Raw genomic sequence first — 18,149 nt, forward strand, 5'->3', positions numbered from 1 at the left:
CAAGCTTGTATAGGCTATTTCAGCGCTAAAAAAAGAATGAAAATAGCTCAAAATGATATTCCTAGAACTGCCTAACCCTCAAGTATAGGTGTGTGTGTGTGTGTGTGTGTGTGTGTGTGTGTGTGTGTGTGTGTGTGTGTGTGTGTGTGTACCTCCATGTTCTTGTAGTGCTCGTGGGTACTGCAGTGCAGATCCTTGGCTGCGTTTTCATTCTCATAGAAAGCACAACACAGGTTACAGAAGAATCCAGTCTTGGGGACGACAAACTCCAACCCTGATCGGCAATAAGAAAGATACAATATCAAACAGGTGGAAGAAAGAAAAAATATGATAGAGATGAAAGAAACAAACAAACAAAGACTTTGTGAAAGAAAGGTGAACAGTGTGTCTCACCAATGGGGTTGTTGGGTGTAAAGGGAGGCAGTTTGAAGTCAGCAGCTGCAGTGGGAGACTGAGATCGATGTTTCTCAACTTGAGGCTCTATCAGAGGAGAGAGACAGAGAGTGATCAACCCCCCTGCCATGACAATATCCATGATATAACCCCCATTGGCGTGCTAATGTTGCTTTAATATAATGGGGCAGACTTGTGTAAAAAAAACACATACTGTATCTAGTTTAATTATTTAATCAATCATTGATGCAGCTTTAAAGGGGAATACCCACAATCAATCCTCCAGTTCTAGGCAACACAGAAGGGGGGGACTTTTCCACACAATAACTCTTAAGGTATATTAATTACATAGTTCAATGTTGAAAATGAGTGGTATTCCCCTCTAAGTAGATTTCTAGGACTTAAGACATTTACCATCATTATTTTCTTCCTTGTAATCCTCCTCTTCGTCACTCACTTCGTCCAGGCTCACTCTGGCCCTCGTCTGACGTTGTTCTTCGTCTTCTTCCTCTGTGGTTTTCTGTTCTTTCGTTAGCTCTTTGGAGGACTCCGTATCGGCGTCAGTGAAGACCGTCGGCGTGTCTCCTCCTTTGGCACACCCGTTATCTTCCGCCTCTTTTTCTCTTTCTTCTGCTCCGTCCTCCACCCCCAGTTTTCGGCAGTCGCTCTTCTCCTGTGGCGTGGCGTCCTTCTCAGCGGTTTCGTCTCTCTTGCTGGTTCTCGTCCTCGCGCCTCTCCTGGGCTGTGGATCCTGAACTTGGACCAATGGGGAGGAGGCATCGGTGGAGGTGGGAGGTGCTAGCTCGGCGGCAGTCGACTCCTCTTGTTTTGCAATGCTCCGTGTTCTTCTGCCCTTCACCACTATGGAGGGATGACAGAGGATGAATGAATGATTCATGAATAAGAGAGTTTGTGTGTGTGTGTGCGTGTGTGTGTGTGTGTGTGTGTGTGTGTGTGTGTGTGTGTGTGAGTGTGTGAGAGAGAGTTTGTCTAGCTATACTTATGGGAACTAAACGCATGTTCACACAGTGACCTGCAAGGGACCTCTGACAGTGTGGGGACAAAATAGTAGGTCCCCACAATGGTTAGGGTTAGGTTTAGGGTTAAGGTTTAGGGATAGAGGTTAGGGTAAGGCCACAGGACTTGCATAAAAGTTAATGGAAGTCTATGTAATGTTCCTACAAGTGATGTGGACTATATATAGTGTGTGTGTGTGTGTGTGTGTGTGTGTGTGTGTGTGTGTGTGTGTGTGTGTGTGTGTGTGTGTGTGTGTGTGTGTGTGTGTGTTGTATGTGCGTGTTGTATGTGCGTGTGTGTGTGTGTGCGCGTACCAGACTGCCTGCTTCTCCTCTTTGTCCGGACTCCTCTCCTGGTCATCACCTCCTCCTCCTCCTCCTCTTCATCATTCTCCTCTCCAACCTCATCCAATGTCACAAAGTTCATTTGTTCATCTGGAGAGATAGGAGAGAAGGGGGGCAGAGAGTGTGTTAGGGGAAGACGGGAGAGATACATTAACGCTAACTTGAATTGAACCACATCAATGAGAGAGGTACACTAGAGGTGTGTATTGGCACTGCCTTCACAATTCTATTCGATTACGATTCATCAGGTAACGATTCGATTATATAATGCATTAAATGCACAATGGCAAATGTTTCATCAGTCACTACAAGCAGTCAGATATACTGAATAAAATCTTTATGCCAAACATAAATGTTATGTTTTATTTGTACCAACAGTCAGAACAGCACATTATAGGCCAACAGTGCTGTAATTTTACATTCCACACCACTAGTGTACACACATGTGCACTCACATAATGCGGACAAACACAAACCTGGGTCGTCGACATCGTCATTCTTTAGTTCAGCAGCAGCACTGGAGGGAATGTTGGTCTGATCTTCATCTCTGTCCTGTTCACCACCACCTAGAGCCACTGGAACCTAGAGAAGAGGGATTTGACTTTAAAACAGATCTTTGTTTAACCACATGAACCCTATCATCCCTATTCTGGGCATGTCACGATATCTGAACATTCCTACATTCACCGAAGCCCACACAATGTGTCACATTGCGTTGTGAGCGTTTAGTTCTTTTGTAATAAGTAGAGATCGAGCAAAATTACTTTATTTTTTTCATTTGGATGATTTGGCCACACATGGTTTCACTTATCATGCCAATAAAGCAATGCCAATAGTGAAATATAAGGTAACAAAGATAGAAACCGTTACAAAAATGAAAGTAAAAAGTGACTGAATGATTTCAAAACAAAAACTCACCTGAGGGTTGACGGCGTCTTCCGATTCCTCCTTACGGTTGGATGGACAGGGCTCCATGGGGCTTGGCTCCGCCTCCGAGCACTTCTGCTCCTCTTCCTCGTCTCCAATCTCGTCCACGGTGACCAGTGCCTGGAGCTCTTCCTCTGTCATTTCTCCTGCTTCATTCTCGCCGTCCCCCTTCCTCTCCTCTCCCTCATCCCCTTCTCCGGGCTCGTCTGCGCCCACCTCATCCAGGGTCACGAGACCCATCTCCTCATCCTCCTCCTCCTCCTCCCGTTCTCTCCCTCTCTTCCTCTCTCCGTCACCTCCGCCTGCTCCTCTGCTGCGGGTGCTGCTCCGGCTGCTACACCGCCGCTCCGTCTCTCGCTCCTCCCTGTCTTTGCTCCTCCTCTGCTCCCGTTCTCTCTCCTTTTCCCGCTCACTTCTCTCCAGTTGCTTCCACATGGCCTGCTGCCTGATCAGCTCTTCCTCCTCTGTCGCGTCGTCGGGGTAATTCTCCTCCTCGTCGCTCACTTCGTCCAGGCTGTCCAGGTCCGCAGACCTGGCCTCCACTCCTTCTTCCTCCTCCTCCTCGTCCTCCTCCGTTGTTTCTTTCATTTGTTTTTTGGAAGACCCTGTATCAGCGCCGGTGGAGACAGTCGTGTCTCCTTTCCCCCGCCCGGTGTCTTCATCTGTCTCTTTTTCTCTTTCCTCTCCACCCTTCTTTTCTTCCGGTTCTCCGGAGTCACTCTTCTTTGGTGGCGTGACGTTCTTCTCTGTGGATTTAGCAAGGTCTTTCTTTTCAGTTCTCGCCCTCGCTCCTCTTCTGGGTCGCAGCACGACGCTCTCCTCAGGAGGAGTCTCGTCTTCCACAGAATCGACAACTTGATACGTGGCCCCTTGTTCCTCCTCTCTTTCCCTTTCTCTTCCCACTTTCTCCTCAGATTCTACGGCAGGGGTGTCGTTCTTCTTCGCAGGAGCAGGAGTGTCATCTTTTTTAGACCTTTTGTCATCCTTCTTGCTGGTTCTCGTTCCTCTTCTGGTTCGCGGTTCAGCGGCAGTCTCCTCAGCGGCGATTGCGTTATCAGGAAGCGTCTCGTCTGTCACAGAATCGACAACTTCGTATGTAGCCTCCTGCTCGCCCTCTCTTTCGCATTCTACTCCCACTTTCTCCTCGGATTCTCCGACAGGGGCATCATTCTTCTTCGTAGGAGCTTCATCCTTTTCAGACATTTTGTCAGCTTTCTTGCTGGATCCTGCCATCCTACCTCTTCTGGGTCGTTGTACAGTGGCAGTGACATCATCATCAAGCGCCTTGTCTTCCACGGAATCGACCACATGATACGTATCCTGTTGCTCCTCCTTTTTTTCTCCTCTTCCTTCTGGTTCTCTGACAGGGGCATCACTAGTCTTCATCTTCAATGGCATAACATCCTTTTTAGTGATCTTGGTGTCTTTCATGCTGGTTCTGGCCCCTCTTCTGGGTCGTTGTTCGGTGGCAGGCTCCTCAGTGGCGGTTATATTATCAGGAACCGTTTCATCTTCCACAGAATCGACCACATGATACGTATCCTCCTGTTCCAACTCCTCTTTTTCTCCTCTGCCTTCTGGTTCTCTAACAGGAGCATCACTCTTCATCTTCGATGGCATGTCATCCTTTTTAGTGGTCTTGGTGTCGTCTTTCTTGCTGGTTCTGGCTCCTCTTCTGGGTCGTTGTTCGGTAGCAGTCTCCTCAGTGGTGGTTATATTATCAGGAACCGTTCCATCTTCCACAGAATCGACCACATGATACGTATCCTGTTGCTCCTCTTTTTCTCCTCTGCCTTCTGGTTCTCTAACAGGGGCATCACTCTTCGTCTTCGATGGCATGTCATCTTTTTTAGTGAACTTAGTGTCGTCTTTCTTGCTGGTTCTCGCTCCTCTTCTGGGCCGTTGTTCGGTCTCTTCAGCTGTGATTATATTATCAGGAACCGTTTCATCCTCCACGGAATCAACAACTTGATACGTAGCCTCCTGTTCCTCCCCTCTCTTGCTTTGTCCTCTTACCTTCTCCTCCGAATCTCTGACAGGGGTGTTGTTCTTCTTTGAAAGCGCGTCATCCTTTTGAGACCTTTTGGCATCTTTCTTGCCGGTCCTTGCCGTCTTATCTCTGCTGGGAGGTTGTTCAGTGGAAGTGACATCATCAGTGAGCGCCTCGTCTCCCACAGAATCGACCACGTGATACACATCTTCCCGTTCTTCGTCCAGGTTATCTCCTCTTCCCTCCTCTGGTTCTCTGACAGGGGCGTCACTCTTCGTCTTCGATGGCACATCGTCCTTTTTATTCATTTTGGTGTGGTCTGGCTTGGTGGTTCTCGTTCCCCTTCTGGGTTGTTGTTCAGCGGCAGTCCCTTCAGTGGCTGTTACATCATCAGCAAGTACTTTGTTTTCCACAGAATCGGAGACGTCCATTTTTGTAATTTTATCTTCCGTCTTCGGCGTTCTTTCGCTTCTTCTTCTCTGGGACTGTCTCGCAGCAACCTCACTCTTCTTTGGGGATTTGTCCTCATTTCTTGACACCTTGGCATTGTCGTTTTTGTCTTCTCTTGTCATCCTACTTCCTCTCTTTGCTCTGCCAGAAACGTGTGAGACGTCCTTGTTCTGCTCGTGCTCAAAGGAATCAACAATCTGGTAGGTAGGCTCCTCTTCCTCCTTGACTTCAGGCCCTTCCTGTGAATCGGACGCCACAGAGGCATCACTGCTCTTCACGCTTGGTTTATCATCTTTTTTATTTTCTTCCTCCGTCAGCCCTTCCTTCTGGCCCACAGTCAGACTCGGGTCGCTGCTGATAAGCTCGTCTTCAGTGGAATCTATAATTTGATACGAAGCCTCTTCTCCTTCATCCTCCGCCGTCATCTCTGCAATGGTCTTGCCCTTCGTGCGCTTGTCATCTTTTTCTGCCGTTCGACTGTTTCTCGCACTTATTCTTTGGTCCTTCGCTCTGCCTGACTGTTCTGGGGTTCGATAGTCTCTACTTGGCTCCTCTTCAAAAGAATCTACAATCTCATATGTATCTTCCTCCTCTCTGCTTAATTCCTTTGTGTCACCCTTTTTCAGTGGTGTGTACCCTCTTTGGGACAGTCGCTCTGATGTTTTGCCTTTTCTTTCATTTCTGAATGCCACGGTGGCCCCAGTCTTCTTTGGTGCTTTGTCCTCTTTTGCAGCCGTTCTGTGCGGTGTCCTGGTTTGTCTTCCCTTATTTGTTTTCTCTGAGTCTTCAGGATCTGAGTAGTTGTCGACCGAGTCTATTACCTGGAATGTGTCTTCTTCCTCTTCTGTTTGACTAGTGTCTAGTAACTGTGTTTCAGGTTTCTGGACTGCAGCTTCTGTTGAGATTTGATCATCGACAGAATCCAACACCTGGAGAGGCTCTGGCTTGAGAACGTCGACGTCCTTGTTTTCGGGATCCCTAGCTCTGAGAGCCTGGACCTCGGCAGAATCTTTGTCCTGGAGAAGGCCGTCTTTGAGCATCTGGCTATCTTGATTTAATTCATTATCTTGAGCAGACTGTTCACCATCTACATCTGAAGGCTTATCATCACATGAGTCTATTATGCGATACAAATCTTCATCGGGTAGAGGCATTTCTGTTTCACTGCCTTCCCCGACAGTTTGATCAGCATGACTGACTAATGCGTCCATGGCTGTTAGATCTTCTTCGATACTGTCTAACACTTGGAAAGAATCCTTCATGTCAATTTGACTCGTGCCTTCTGTCTCGTCTTCCTCTGTGACACTGTCTAAAACCTGATAGGGCCCCTCGTGGTAAGATGGGTCTTCCGTTTCAGGCTGCTGACATTCTGGTGCACCGCTGCTGTCCCCAAGATGGCCATTCACCCCATCTGCCTGGTCCTCAACTGAATCGATAATTTGGACATTTTCTTTTTCACTTTCAGGTTTTTCGCCACCTTGGTCCTTCCCCTCCTCACTAGATTCATTTGTCTCCGTTTTGGGGCGCTCTTTGTCAATGCCAGGCTTAGCAGAGGACAAGGCACTGCTTTGGTTTTCTTTCTCCAGACGAGCTGAGTCATTCTTTGCTTGGCTTCTCTCTCCTTCCCCCTCTCGATGTGGGGAGGGATGTGCCTCCGATGAGGTTTCTCTGTTCCTCTCTGACACGGCACCTTTCCCTGCAGGGGTCTCTGCTGACACCGTGTGGTCGGGCATTGCAACTACGCCCTCTGTGACCGGGGCAGTGAGGGGCTCTGCTGTGTCTTTCACTTTTGTTGCCTCAGTCTTAACGTGGGTGGATGAACGCGTGCTACGACGGGGAAGACTCGGTTTGACCTCTTTGACACTGGCAGCAGATTTAATTGGAGCTTTAGGCGTCTTTCTCTGTGGAGATTTATGAGCGATGTGGGAGGAAAGGGTTTCAGCAGATGGAGAAGAGGTGGAGGACTTGGTGAAGGTGGAAGAGGAGGATGGAGAAGAGTGGGTGGTGGTGGATGGGGTGGTTATAGACGGGTCCTGAGTTTCCGGAGCAATCGAAATCGATCTAGAGTTCTGGCTTGATTCGTTTGGTTGTGTGGATGAGACAGACGTAGAGGTTTCCTCGACCAGTCCTTCGGACTCGGAAAGACAAAAAGAGCTTTCGTCCTCTACAAATCCAATCTCATCCACAGTGACAAACTCTCCAAAGTCATCCGGGATGAATGACTGGTCAGCCGTGGAATGCCCGCCCTGTAAAATGTGGAGAAATGATATCATCACCATTGATTGAATAGTCTTTAATAGTCTTCATTTTGTTGATAATTTGAGATTGTGCTGGGATGTATCCTCCTGACGCTCACGCACTAGTGTTGGGCTGTTTATATCACATAATCTGGGGGGATGGCCCTGAAATAGGCTTATTGGCTGGCCATTGTGGCCAACTAGCCAATTAAAATCAGACAGAAACATACGTGAGAAAGAAAGACAGAAAAAGATCAGTGGGGTGCATGTTGTGCTGTACCTTCTCTGTGAATACCGTGACGGGGCATCCTTTGATTTTCAGTTGTTTACATTTTTCCACAGCCCTGGCACTCTCCTCAGCAACAAAACACACAGTAGCCTGCACACAAAAGCTTGTATGAGTTACTTATACCACCTTGTGACCAAAGGTGGTGCAAGTGATATTTTTGTGACAAAAAATCATTGCTTTAGCGTTTATTCAGAGGGGTCACTCGGTCCCCTATGGCTCTTTTTAATAAATCTTTAATAAACAGAACATACATTTTCAGGTCAAGATACCAATTGATTCAGTCAAGGGAGAAAACACATGCAGGTTAAAAGTGATAAATGATCTTTGAGGGGTTCTCTTCTGATTGGGGGGGGGGGGGGGGGGGGGGGCATGAATTAAATAATGTAAACAAAAAAAAAACATTCTTAATCAATCAATCTAACTTTGGCTCTACCTCAAGTGTCTTCCTTATCATGATGACATATGATGTTTCTCCAAACGGACGGAGGGCGTCTTTCACGTCATCACTTGTGAGGCACCGAGGGACTCCCTTCAGGATGACCAGGTTTGTCTCCTATAACCAGAAACAAAGAGACAAAGAAAAAGGAGAAAGAGAGTTTAAACATCCTTTATTGACCTATTAAAAAACAGCAACATTCGGGGGTGTCATAATAGGAGAACATTTGGTGAAAATGTTTTCTTCTCCCTGTGAAAGAAGACACGTGGGGCGGTTGTGAACGGGAGCGGCCGCCCGCACAATGGCGATCAAAAATAAGGTAAATAACATAGGATTTGATTATGGCAGTTGACCGCCATTATTTATGGAAACCTTTGGCATCCTGAGTTGAACAGCTCATTTAGAGGCATACTATTAGTACAAGTTAATTGGGGAATCCTGATCAGCTAAAATCATTTTGAAGGTTTTCTATATTATTAGTGTTTATACGATATAGATGGTTACACGTTGAAAGCTACAGTAGTAGCCCCATAATCATGTATCATTATGCGTTACACATGCACTACTTTATTAGTCTACCAATGGGCTATGCACCTTTCAGCCCTATTTTGATATTTTCAGTAAATAAATACGGCTTTGCAGTGTATTGTAACACAAATCCTAACATGTCGGATGTATCAGGCTATGAATCATACATGTGCATCATCATGATGCACATGTTATGATGAGGTGCGTGCCGGTTGCTGATGAAATGAACCGATTCAAAACACTAACCCTTCTAGTATCTTTCTCCTCCTCCTCCTCCTCTCTCCTCCGTCTCTTCGAAGGGGGACTCCGGTCTCGTCTGCTCCTGCGGGACGATGAGGAATGGGAGCCATGCGCTCTCCTGGAGGAATGCGGTGGCGAAGGAGGTGAGCGGAAGCCCTCCTCAGAGGAGGAAGGGCCGTGGCTGCTCCTGGCGCGACCGGAGGAGGAGTCACTCCTCTCCTCGTGATGGGCGGCGGAGGGCGACGAGGTCTGGAAGAGGGAGGAGAAAGGAACAGAATGAGAAAATATAGCACAATATAATGAGAGAATATAATTGGAATGGAATCGAATGAGAGGGGATAGAATGGGAACGAAGGTAATAGAACAGAAGTATAAAATGTTTAAGAATAAAATAAAACTTGGGAGAACTGTTTATTTTAAGCTTTTGTATTGCCAAGTAGCTATTGTCTTGCCATTTTTAACCCAAACTCTAATCCTAAACCCAATCCCGAAATGCCTAATCCTCACACACCGCCTATGAAACATTGTCACACAGGCCAAGTATAAGGATTCCTGGAGGCCACTATACCCCAAACCTCTCTGCCCACAGACAAATAGCATTGATAGTGTCTTCTCTGGATTCCTTAGTGCAGTGCAGTGGTTCTCTTTTTTTAAGGTATCAAAACGTTCTGAAAAGTCCTTAAATTGTAACGTCACTGTCATCTGGGGACCCCCTAAAAATCATGTCGGTCCTGACCCACAGGCTGAGAACCACTGTTGCAGTGAACCGCTTCCTACATCACAGCTCACCTCTGTCCCCTGCCTCTCTCTGGTCTGACGGCGCTCTCGAAGAGCAGCCGTCAGAAGCCTGAAGATGTCATCGTTCATCGGGGGGAGTTCAGGCAGCTTGCCGGCGTCGGCCTGTGCACGCCCCGGAGAGAGGATGGTGTCTGTTGGCGCCGTAGAACTGACAGGGGATCCGGGCACACAAGGGGCTCCGACGATGGGCGGATCGTTGAGAACGACGTCTGCCCCTTTGGCGTCGGCCTGCGCGGGCACCGGAGAGGCCGTGGCGCCCGTCGATGCAGTAGAAGCGGCGGGGGCTGCAGTGACTTGGGTTTTGGGTTGGTCGGTGAGGACCACAGTGGTGGGATTGGCGTCAGTCGGGACGGGCACTGGAGAGGCGCTGGTTCCCGCCGGTGTGGTAGAGCTGACGGGGGCTCCAGGACCCATGGTAGCTCCAGTGTTGGCCGCCCATTTTCCTTGTTGCTTGTTCATAGTTAGCTTTCTGCGTTTCTCTGATCTGTAAACCCGTGACATGTAGCTCGATGCACTGAGCAAAGCAAAAAGGGAAAACATTAGCCGGTCTGTATTGTTGAATTGAGCCTCTAAAGCACTATTCACCCATTTTAAACATATTATATTCCTATGATTTGATCCCCCTAATGCTTATTATAAGACAATACCATTGCCTAAACTTGCCTACCAGGGATATCATTGGTAGCCAAGTTTGGTGGTAGCCACGTTATTGGTTTTTGTTTAGCTTTTTTATTGATGGCTTTCAGCATGCCAACAGTAGAAGAGAAAGGCTGTAGTTTCTATTAGCTTGGAAGTCTCAACGATCGATGTTGTCATTGGTAGGCAAGTTTCAACTGTCCATAGCCCACCAATTAGCAAGGATCACTTATATGTATATAAGGTTGAAAATGGGTAAGGAGCTGCTTTAAATAACCCAACCTTTGTTTAACCTTTTAAAGAGACTGTAAACAACATTCAGCATTTTAAACACCTCTGTTACATTTGTTATTTCCTGTCACCTGTAATGCTGCAAAAGATTCTGCTAATGTCAGAGTCCTTACAGAAACTTCACAGTTTCAAGTCCCTAAATTGAGAAGTTTAAGAAAGAATAGAAACTGTTACTCTGGAATGGCTATTTGTGTCCTCGCTAAAATGACCAAAGTTAGTCTACTAAACACATACAGTATGACAGGATTTCAGAGCTGGCATGTTGCTTTGTACCCCTTTTTTCGTCGTTGCTAATGAATTCTTCTCCCCGCACAAATGTCCGTGTTGACACTGCTGTTGTATGCTACGGTTTGAGTCCCTGGACCAGCTTACCAAGGGGGCATCCCTGTAGGGCAGGGTTCCCAAATAGGTGGCCCGCGGGCCATTTGCGGCCCGCGGGGGGCTACTGTCTGGCCCACACCAACCCCAGTAATAATGGTGGTATAAGAGCAGCTGAGCAACAACACCAGTATATCGTCGTTGTCGGGTGGAAATCTCGTATCTCCAAATTTACGTTCTTTCGCAAATCATATAAGGCCGTCGCACAAAAGAAGTGAAAACAGCAGATCTACAATATCTGTTTTCACTAGTTTAAATCATTTTTAAAATGATACATTCAAAATGGACATACAAGATTTTCACCCGACAACGACGAAAACTGTCGCTGGAGTAGTGGGAACGCCACCGTCGCCCCCTGCAATGTTGTGGCCCTCGGCTTGGTACCCTAGACATAATTCGGCCCTTGGGGAAAACTAATTGGGGAACCTTGCTGTAGGATTTCTCTATGGTTGAGGGCTATGTTATGGAGCTTGTCTGGATTGCTTTCTTTAAAAACACACACGCAAACATGTGGCACAGTTTTCATACAGAGCCACTATCAAAGGAAATAAGGTCTCAAGCTTTTTTGTTTGATACTTTTGACATAACCCACGTTGAATGCTCCAGCATTTTCTTTTTTTTCCTCACAAAAAACACCAAAACACTGTTTAACCTATTTGGGCCTAGTATTATTGAATGCTTTAACCAGTGAAAAATAGCAGATATACAAGCTCACAGCGCAGCACCGAGTGCAGCTTGTAGATCTGCTATTTTTGAAAAAGTCGTGAAAATGTGTGCAAATCTTTGAATATATGTATTTTCAAAGCGAATGTTTGTAACTCAAATTTTGCTTCTGGGTGGTCCCTGGAACTAAATATTTTGAGATGGGGGTCCGTGGCCAAAAAGATATCATTTTGGGGATCCTTCACATGAAAAGGTTTGAGAACCACTGACAAAGTAGTCTCTCAAGAACAGACTAACTGAGCTCCAGTTAAGTGAAAGGGACCTTTTCTTTGACGATGGCTGGCCAGATTGCTGACATAGAAACATAGGTTTTTCCAAAAAACCTTGGAAGGATTCAAAAGACACTTATAGAATCGGGTAAAAAATAGCAGATCTACAAACTCGCAGCGCGGCACTCGGTGCCGCGCTGTGAGCTTGTATATCTGCTATTTTTCAATAGTTAAAGCATAAAATAATACTACACAATACCGTGTACCCGTTCTGAATGGGTAATGTCACAACCCTCACCTGCGAAAGAGTCCCACACATGATGTAACATCATTGCTGTTAACGAGTCGACCAAGCTTTGGCTTCAGCTGCAGGGGAATCAGGGGAAATCTCTGGAAAGCACTTTGGACATCATTAAGCGCTTTGTGGGTCCTCATCTCAAACACGATCTGCACACACACAAACACACTTAGGCATTTACTAAATATCTATAAATAAACATACTCATATATTTCAGTTTATTTATTTATTTCAGGTTATATATATATATATATATATATATATATATATATATATATATACACACACATATATATACACATGTATATATATATATATATATATATATATATATATATATATATATATATATATATACATAAATATATATACATAAATATATATACATATATATATATATATATTACACACATATATATATATACACAGCATGTGTGCATCGTTCTTGAAGTAATTTGTTCAAAGGTCCAGACCAAGTATTGAGTGCATAAATTAACATACCTTTCAAATGGTCGACATTTCTGTATTATAATTAATTATATACATTTTTTTCTTCTTTTTTTTTAGTGGTCCTATTATTTTTTCTTTTTTTTGAGTGGTCCCAATATTCTAATATCTTGAGATATGGACTTTAGATTTTAACGAGATGTATGCCATAAAAATCTAGATTAAAACGGCAACACTGTATGCACAATTAATCTAGAATATATGAAAGTTTCACTTTTAGAATAATATTACAGAAGAAATTAACTTTTACACAATGTTAAAAATGTTGGATCTGTATATCAAGTGTATGTATGTGCATGTGTGTGCGTGTACCCTGTTGGCAAGAGGGAGGCAGCCATTCACTGGTCCAACGATCGTCACCATCTGTATGATTTTTTTAATGACGTCCAGGTTGACCGAGCCGTTCAATGTCACCACCAAAAGCCTCTCCACTTTCGCCACATGCACCTAAGTTCAGAAAATGTTATCACTTTACAGTATGACCTGACCCCACTTAAGCAGTTAGGCAGAAAGACAAAACAATATTAATTAGTAGAATGCGGTGAAAAAGTATTCAATGCTTATATAAAGAATATTACTTATTTCTATCTAATAAATAAATATACAAATATACTTACAAATTTGCTGTTGGTGAAGGTTTTGTATAACTCCCACTGCAGACAAGATCAGAAATAAAACACGTCAAACAAGACCTCCAACACTCACACAATCACCCACCTACCCACCATGTAGCACAGTACACATCACACATGTGCACTACGAGTATGTTATACCAACACGTGCACATGGCAGATATGACACAACCTAACCTAAATATACAAAAAAATGTTTGACATATTTGACAACTTTATACTTAACCCGGAGGAGCCTATATCATCCATGCCAGTATACTACTGGTGGCAGTGTAGTGCAGTGCACCATGTGGCGTCATTTTAAAGAAACTACACACGTGACACGTGCCCTGGTGTCGCTCTTCCCGACCAACTCGGTCCCTGACGTGAGGTATTAAAAAGGTCTTAAAAAGTCCTTAAATTGTCACTTCACGGTGATCTGGGGACCACCATCATCGTAGTAGATGATCAGTTGTTTTCCCACACGCCCAACAGCCTTAATTATTCAAAAAGAAAAGGAGAAAATCGAATTTGATCAATGCCGCAATCGAAGCAGTCATATTTGACCTGTTTAGCTCCTTATGCAGTGAGGTCACTCATGGTGACACCCGAGCGATCCGCGGCTTGCCCCGATTGGTTGGCCAACATCATTTCGTCCTAGGGCAGGGGTTCCCAAAGCTTTTCAGCGCGCGACACAAGAGGACAAGTTTGGTCCCAAGACCCAAAACGTCCAAAAACATCTGAACTTAAACCCATCTACAAACTCAACGCGATGCTTGCAGTGTTGTCAGCTATTTTCACTATTCTAATGGTTCTTAATTCGTTTTTTTGTGGAGGGATTTCAATTATTTTTATTATTATATCTTTCGAATTTATTCGATTATCAGCCCTGGTGTCAGATATCACGCTCTCAGTTCTTTAATGACTCCCCTCACCTAGGGATGTGTGATGATTCTGTGTGTGTGTGTGTGTGTGTGTGTGTGTGTGTGTGTGTGTGTGTGTGTGTGTGTCTGTGTCTGTGTGTCTGTGTGTGCGTACCTCACTCGAACCCAAGTCTAGGTTGCGCACAATATGGAAATGGAGTTTACAGATGCCTTTCAGACGTACTCGTGTCTTGAGAAAAGCACAGCACGATGCCGTGTCTGGAAAATGCAGAAAGGCCTGGATGGAAGCAAGGACAGAAAACAGTGAGTGGCATCCAGGGAATAAGTTACAACCTTTTCCTTTTCAGCTGGAACACTGCCTTTATTATTGAGTGAATTATATTATATTTAAAATTATACTGTATCTCTACGACTAAATTGGGGTAACCTCAATGTTCCTTTGAGAATAAATTAAGGTTTGAATTAACCCATTTAGGCCTAGAAATGATTGAATGCTTTAACCAGTGAAAAACAGCAGATATACAAGCTCACAGCGCGGCACCGAGTGCCGCGCTGCGAGCTTGTAGATCTGCTATTTTTGAAAGATTCGTGAAAATGGGTGCAAATTTTTGAATATATGTATTTTCAAAGCGAACGTTTGTAACAAACATTTCGCTTCTGGGTGGTCCCTGGAACTAAATATTTTGAAATGGGGGTCCGTGGCCAAATAAATATCGTTTTGGGGGTCCTTCACATGAAAAGGTTTGAGCACCACTGACATAGTAGTCTCTCAAGAAGAGACTAACTGAGCTCCAGTTAAGTGAAAAGGACCTTTTCTTTGACGATGGCTGGCCAGATTGCTGACATAGAAACATTGTTTTTTTTCTCCAAAAATCTTAGGATTCAAAAGACACTTATAGAATCGGGACAAAATTCTAATTTTCACGATTTTTCAAAAATAGCAGATCTACAAGCTCGCAGCGCGGCACTCGGTGTCGCGCTGTGAGCTTGTATATCTGCTATTTTTGAATATTTAAAGCATAAAATATTGCGTCATGTGTTCAGGCCTAAATGGGTTAATAAATATTTCTGTATATACATGTCAATTTCTTCATGGGTTTGCTTCTCTTACCCTTCTTTGCAAAGGCAGGACGACAACCAGGTAACTACAGCTATATAGGTGGTCTAGGATGCCACAGTTTTTGACTAATCTCTGGATGTCCCAATGGTTGTAACCCTCTTCAGGCAGGCCGGTGATCATCAACGCAGCTCCAAAGTCCTGCACATGCCTCTCCACCTACCAAATAAAATCACACCCAGGGTGAATGAACAGTGCAATCTGCCCAACACACCCGCTCGGTGGCTGCAGATGGTGTTGCCGTACTCAGACACGCACCTCCTGCTGACAAATAGATTAATAGGCACACACGGCAGACATAAACTGATATAGGCAGACACACACTGTCTAATGTTGTAGCGGCATGCACCGCTAAAAAATACAATTGAGAAAACCTCAACCTGCCACTAGTCCACTACTGCTTCATGCCTCGATTTTGCAGACCTTGACGGTTTAAAATCTAAGCCTTGTGCATCTGTCTTGGGAATTTAACTCCAGGCCAGTCTATGGCAGTCTTATGGCATCTTGTTGATGCCATAACCCATAAGGGTAGTCCATATATGGGGATTTGCGGGTGTATCAAAAATGTTGGGAGATCCACTGATCCGACCAACTTGTTCTACTTCATAGTAGGATTTGTTCCTTTTTCCCCCATTCTGTTCTCTGAGATAGCTTGACTTAACCCATTTGGTATTAGCTCAAGACTAAACCCTCAGTTTCAAGAATTCACAAAATCACCCAGTGTAATACTCTCACACTTCATTTAAACTTACCAGTAATTCCCTTTGAAGAATTAAGTCAGTACAATGTGATAAAACAGACTGAAAGGTGTCATTTCTCCACTACGTAATATAGGCAAATGTATGCCAAGTAGCAATAATGCGTGTTTAGTCGAAAACAGGCGGGCTTGCCAGAATTCTCTAAACAAACGAAATATCCTAACCATGTTTGATCATCAAAGACTTTACATCTTAATGCGAACGTAGGTCGCAAGTACTGTACTTACACTTTTGAGTTATTTGTACTTCACTTGAGTATTTCCAATTTCCAATACTTTTACTTCTACTCCACTACATCTCGGATCCAAATATTGTACTTTTACTCCGCTACAATTATTTTAAAACTTTAGTTACTAGTTACTTTGCAGATATTTTAAAACCTACATAAACCACTTTAGCGCTATTTTATACTGTGGCTTTTTATACTGTGGCTATTTAATACTGTGGCTAATAGCCAATCTACAAGCCGATCTACAAGCTCACAACACATTGGGACGCGTTGTGAGCTTGTAGATCTGCTATTTTTAAACATTTGTACATTTTGGTGCCAACACTGTCATACTTTGTCATCAATATTAAGCCCATATCTAACAGGACTTCATATGGGAATGCCCATATATGGAGGAAGATAATCAAGATATCCCATATCTGTGTGGCTGGTTCAGACAGGGATCTCCATGTATGGGCATAAAAGGGATGTACTATGTACAGTACATGGATCTCCATGTATGGGTACCAGGGTTCTCCATTTACAGTATGGGTAACTGTTCCGATACACATCACTGGCCAGATGGCCAAGAATTGGCGCGACCTCGCCCTAAACGCATGTTTAGGGCTAGTCGGTATTTTATTCCCATACAGCATTCCATGTAACGCAAGACCAAATATGGAGCCAAGGCCAGTCTATGACATCAGTTTTGGGGGCTTTTATGCCTTTACAGGACAGTAGGCCGACAGGAAATGGGGAGAGAGAAGGGGAGTGACATGCAGCAAAGGCCTCTGTATCGGGGCTTTAAGCCTAAAGTAGGTGCCTGAACTGCTACTGTACGTCAGCAGTCCAGGCACATCATCACTCCCTCAGATCCTCAAAGATATGCAGTTTGGGGTCCATCAATCAGGCGGTTCTGGAGATACGCTGGTGACACACTGGCACATACTGTACATGTATATACGCAGGCAGAGATTTGCAATAAAGTCTAAGCATTAAGATTAAAATCACTAAAATCCCTCATTTAGTAATAGTCTCATCCTTTGTTTAAACTTACCATTAGTAGCTGATGATGAATTTAATTCAGATCCTTTGAAGAACGAAATCCCCATACGACTCTCAAAGGAATGTTTATTTATTATTAAAAGCTAATACAGAATAAGTAAATACTGTATTTTGCAATCTTCAAATAGAAAGGTACAAACACACAAAGATGGGTTCACCTCCATCCAAGTCCTACTACATAAGGCCATAAACAAATACAATGATGGTTATTTAGCAGCGTCAGGCATACCTAGAATTCTCTACTTAAATTCACCGAAACAAATTGCTCCGATATGATTTATGTGATCAAGGACCGACATTGCCAGACTTTCTAGTTAAAATGCATCTTGCTTCCCATCAACCATAATGCACGACCAGATACACAAACAGTGGAAGATATCCCACTTATTGGCACGTTATGCGTCCCTTCCCGAACAATGTGGGAGGAGCAGTTTATACCTCACATTCACACGTCTCATACCACAAAAACCCTCCTGCAGAATACAATATTTATACTCTTCTTCAAAGGGTTACTCAAAGTGTCACATGACAAAGTGCACATCCTGCCTTAGGATACAAGAGGATGGAGTGGATGTTTAACACAACAGTAGTAAAGCTTTTGCTGACGAGTACAAGGGTCATTAAGCATAGAAGTGAATTGGCGATCTGTAGCTGCATGCAAAACAGTGAAAATCTCATGGTATTCGGGGCAGTGGGGCTATTGCTTTCTATTGCTCGCTCCAAGTTTTCACGCTTAATTTACTCCATGTTTTTGCGCTTAATGGCCCACTTTCCCATTCTTTTTGTTTCCCCTATTCTTTTTGTTTCCTTTTTTT

At 44.3% G+C, this 18,149-nt stretch overlaps 1 protein-coding gene across 1 annotated transcript in view; it reads right to left on the reverse strand.

Moving 5' to 3' along the window:
* Positions 1-18,149, reverse strand: part of LOC308298202 (uncharacterized protein) — a 54,569-nt gene that overhangs the window by 1,332 nt on the left and 35,088 nt on the right. Inside the window, exons 21-35 of the mRNA XM_080741757.1 lie at positions 15,298-15,462; positions 14,341-14,463; positions 13,309-13,344; positions 13,004-13,138; positions 12,185-12,333; positions 9,641-10,163; positions 8,858-9,100; positions 8,081-8,200; positions 7,639-7,737; positions 2,673-7,367; positions 2,231-2,336; positions 1,725-1,844; positions 808-1,254; positions 394-480; positions 153-274 (exon numbers count right to left, since the gene is read on the reverse strand). Of these exons, the coding sequence (XP_080597883.1) occupies positions 153-274; positions 394-480; positions 808-1,254; positions 1,725-1,844; positions 2,231-2,336; positions 2,673-7,367; positions 7,639-7,737; positions 8,081-8,200; positions 8,858-9,100; positions 9,641-10,163; positions 12,185-12,333; positions 13,004-13,138; positions 13,309-13,344; positions 14,341-14,463; positions 15,298-15,462 (7,170 nt within the window). The remainder of the gene's footprint in view (positions 1-152; positions 275-393; positions 481-807; positions 1,255-1,724; positions 1,845-2,230; positions 2,337-2,672; positions 7,368-7,638; positions 7,738-8,080; positions 8,201-8,857; positions 9,101-9,640; positions 10,164-12,184; positions 12,334-13,003; positions 13,139-13,308; positions 13,345-14,340; positions 14,464-15,297; positions 15,463-18,149) is intronic.

The sequence above is a fragment of the Nannobrachium achirus genome (assembly GCF_963921795.1).
Source record: "Nannobrachium achirus genome assembly, chromosome: 14".
In the NCBI taxonomy this organism is placed as follows: Eukaryota; Metazoa; Chordata; class Actinopteri; order Myctophiformes; family Myctophidae; genus Nannobrachium; species Nannobrachium achirus.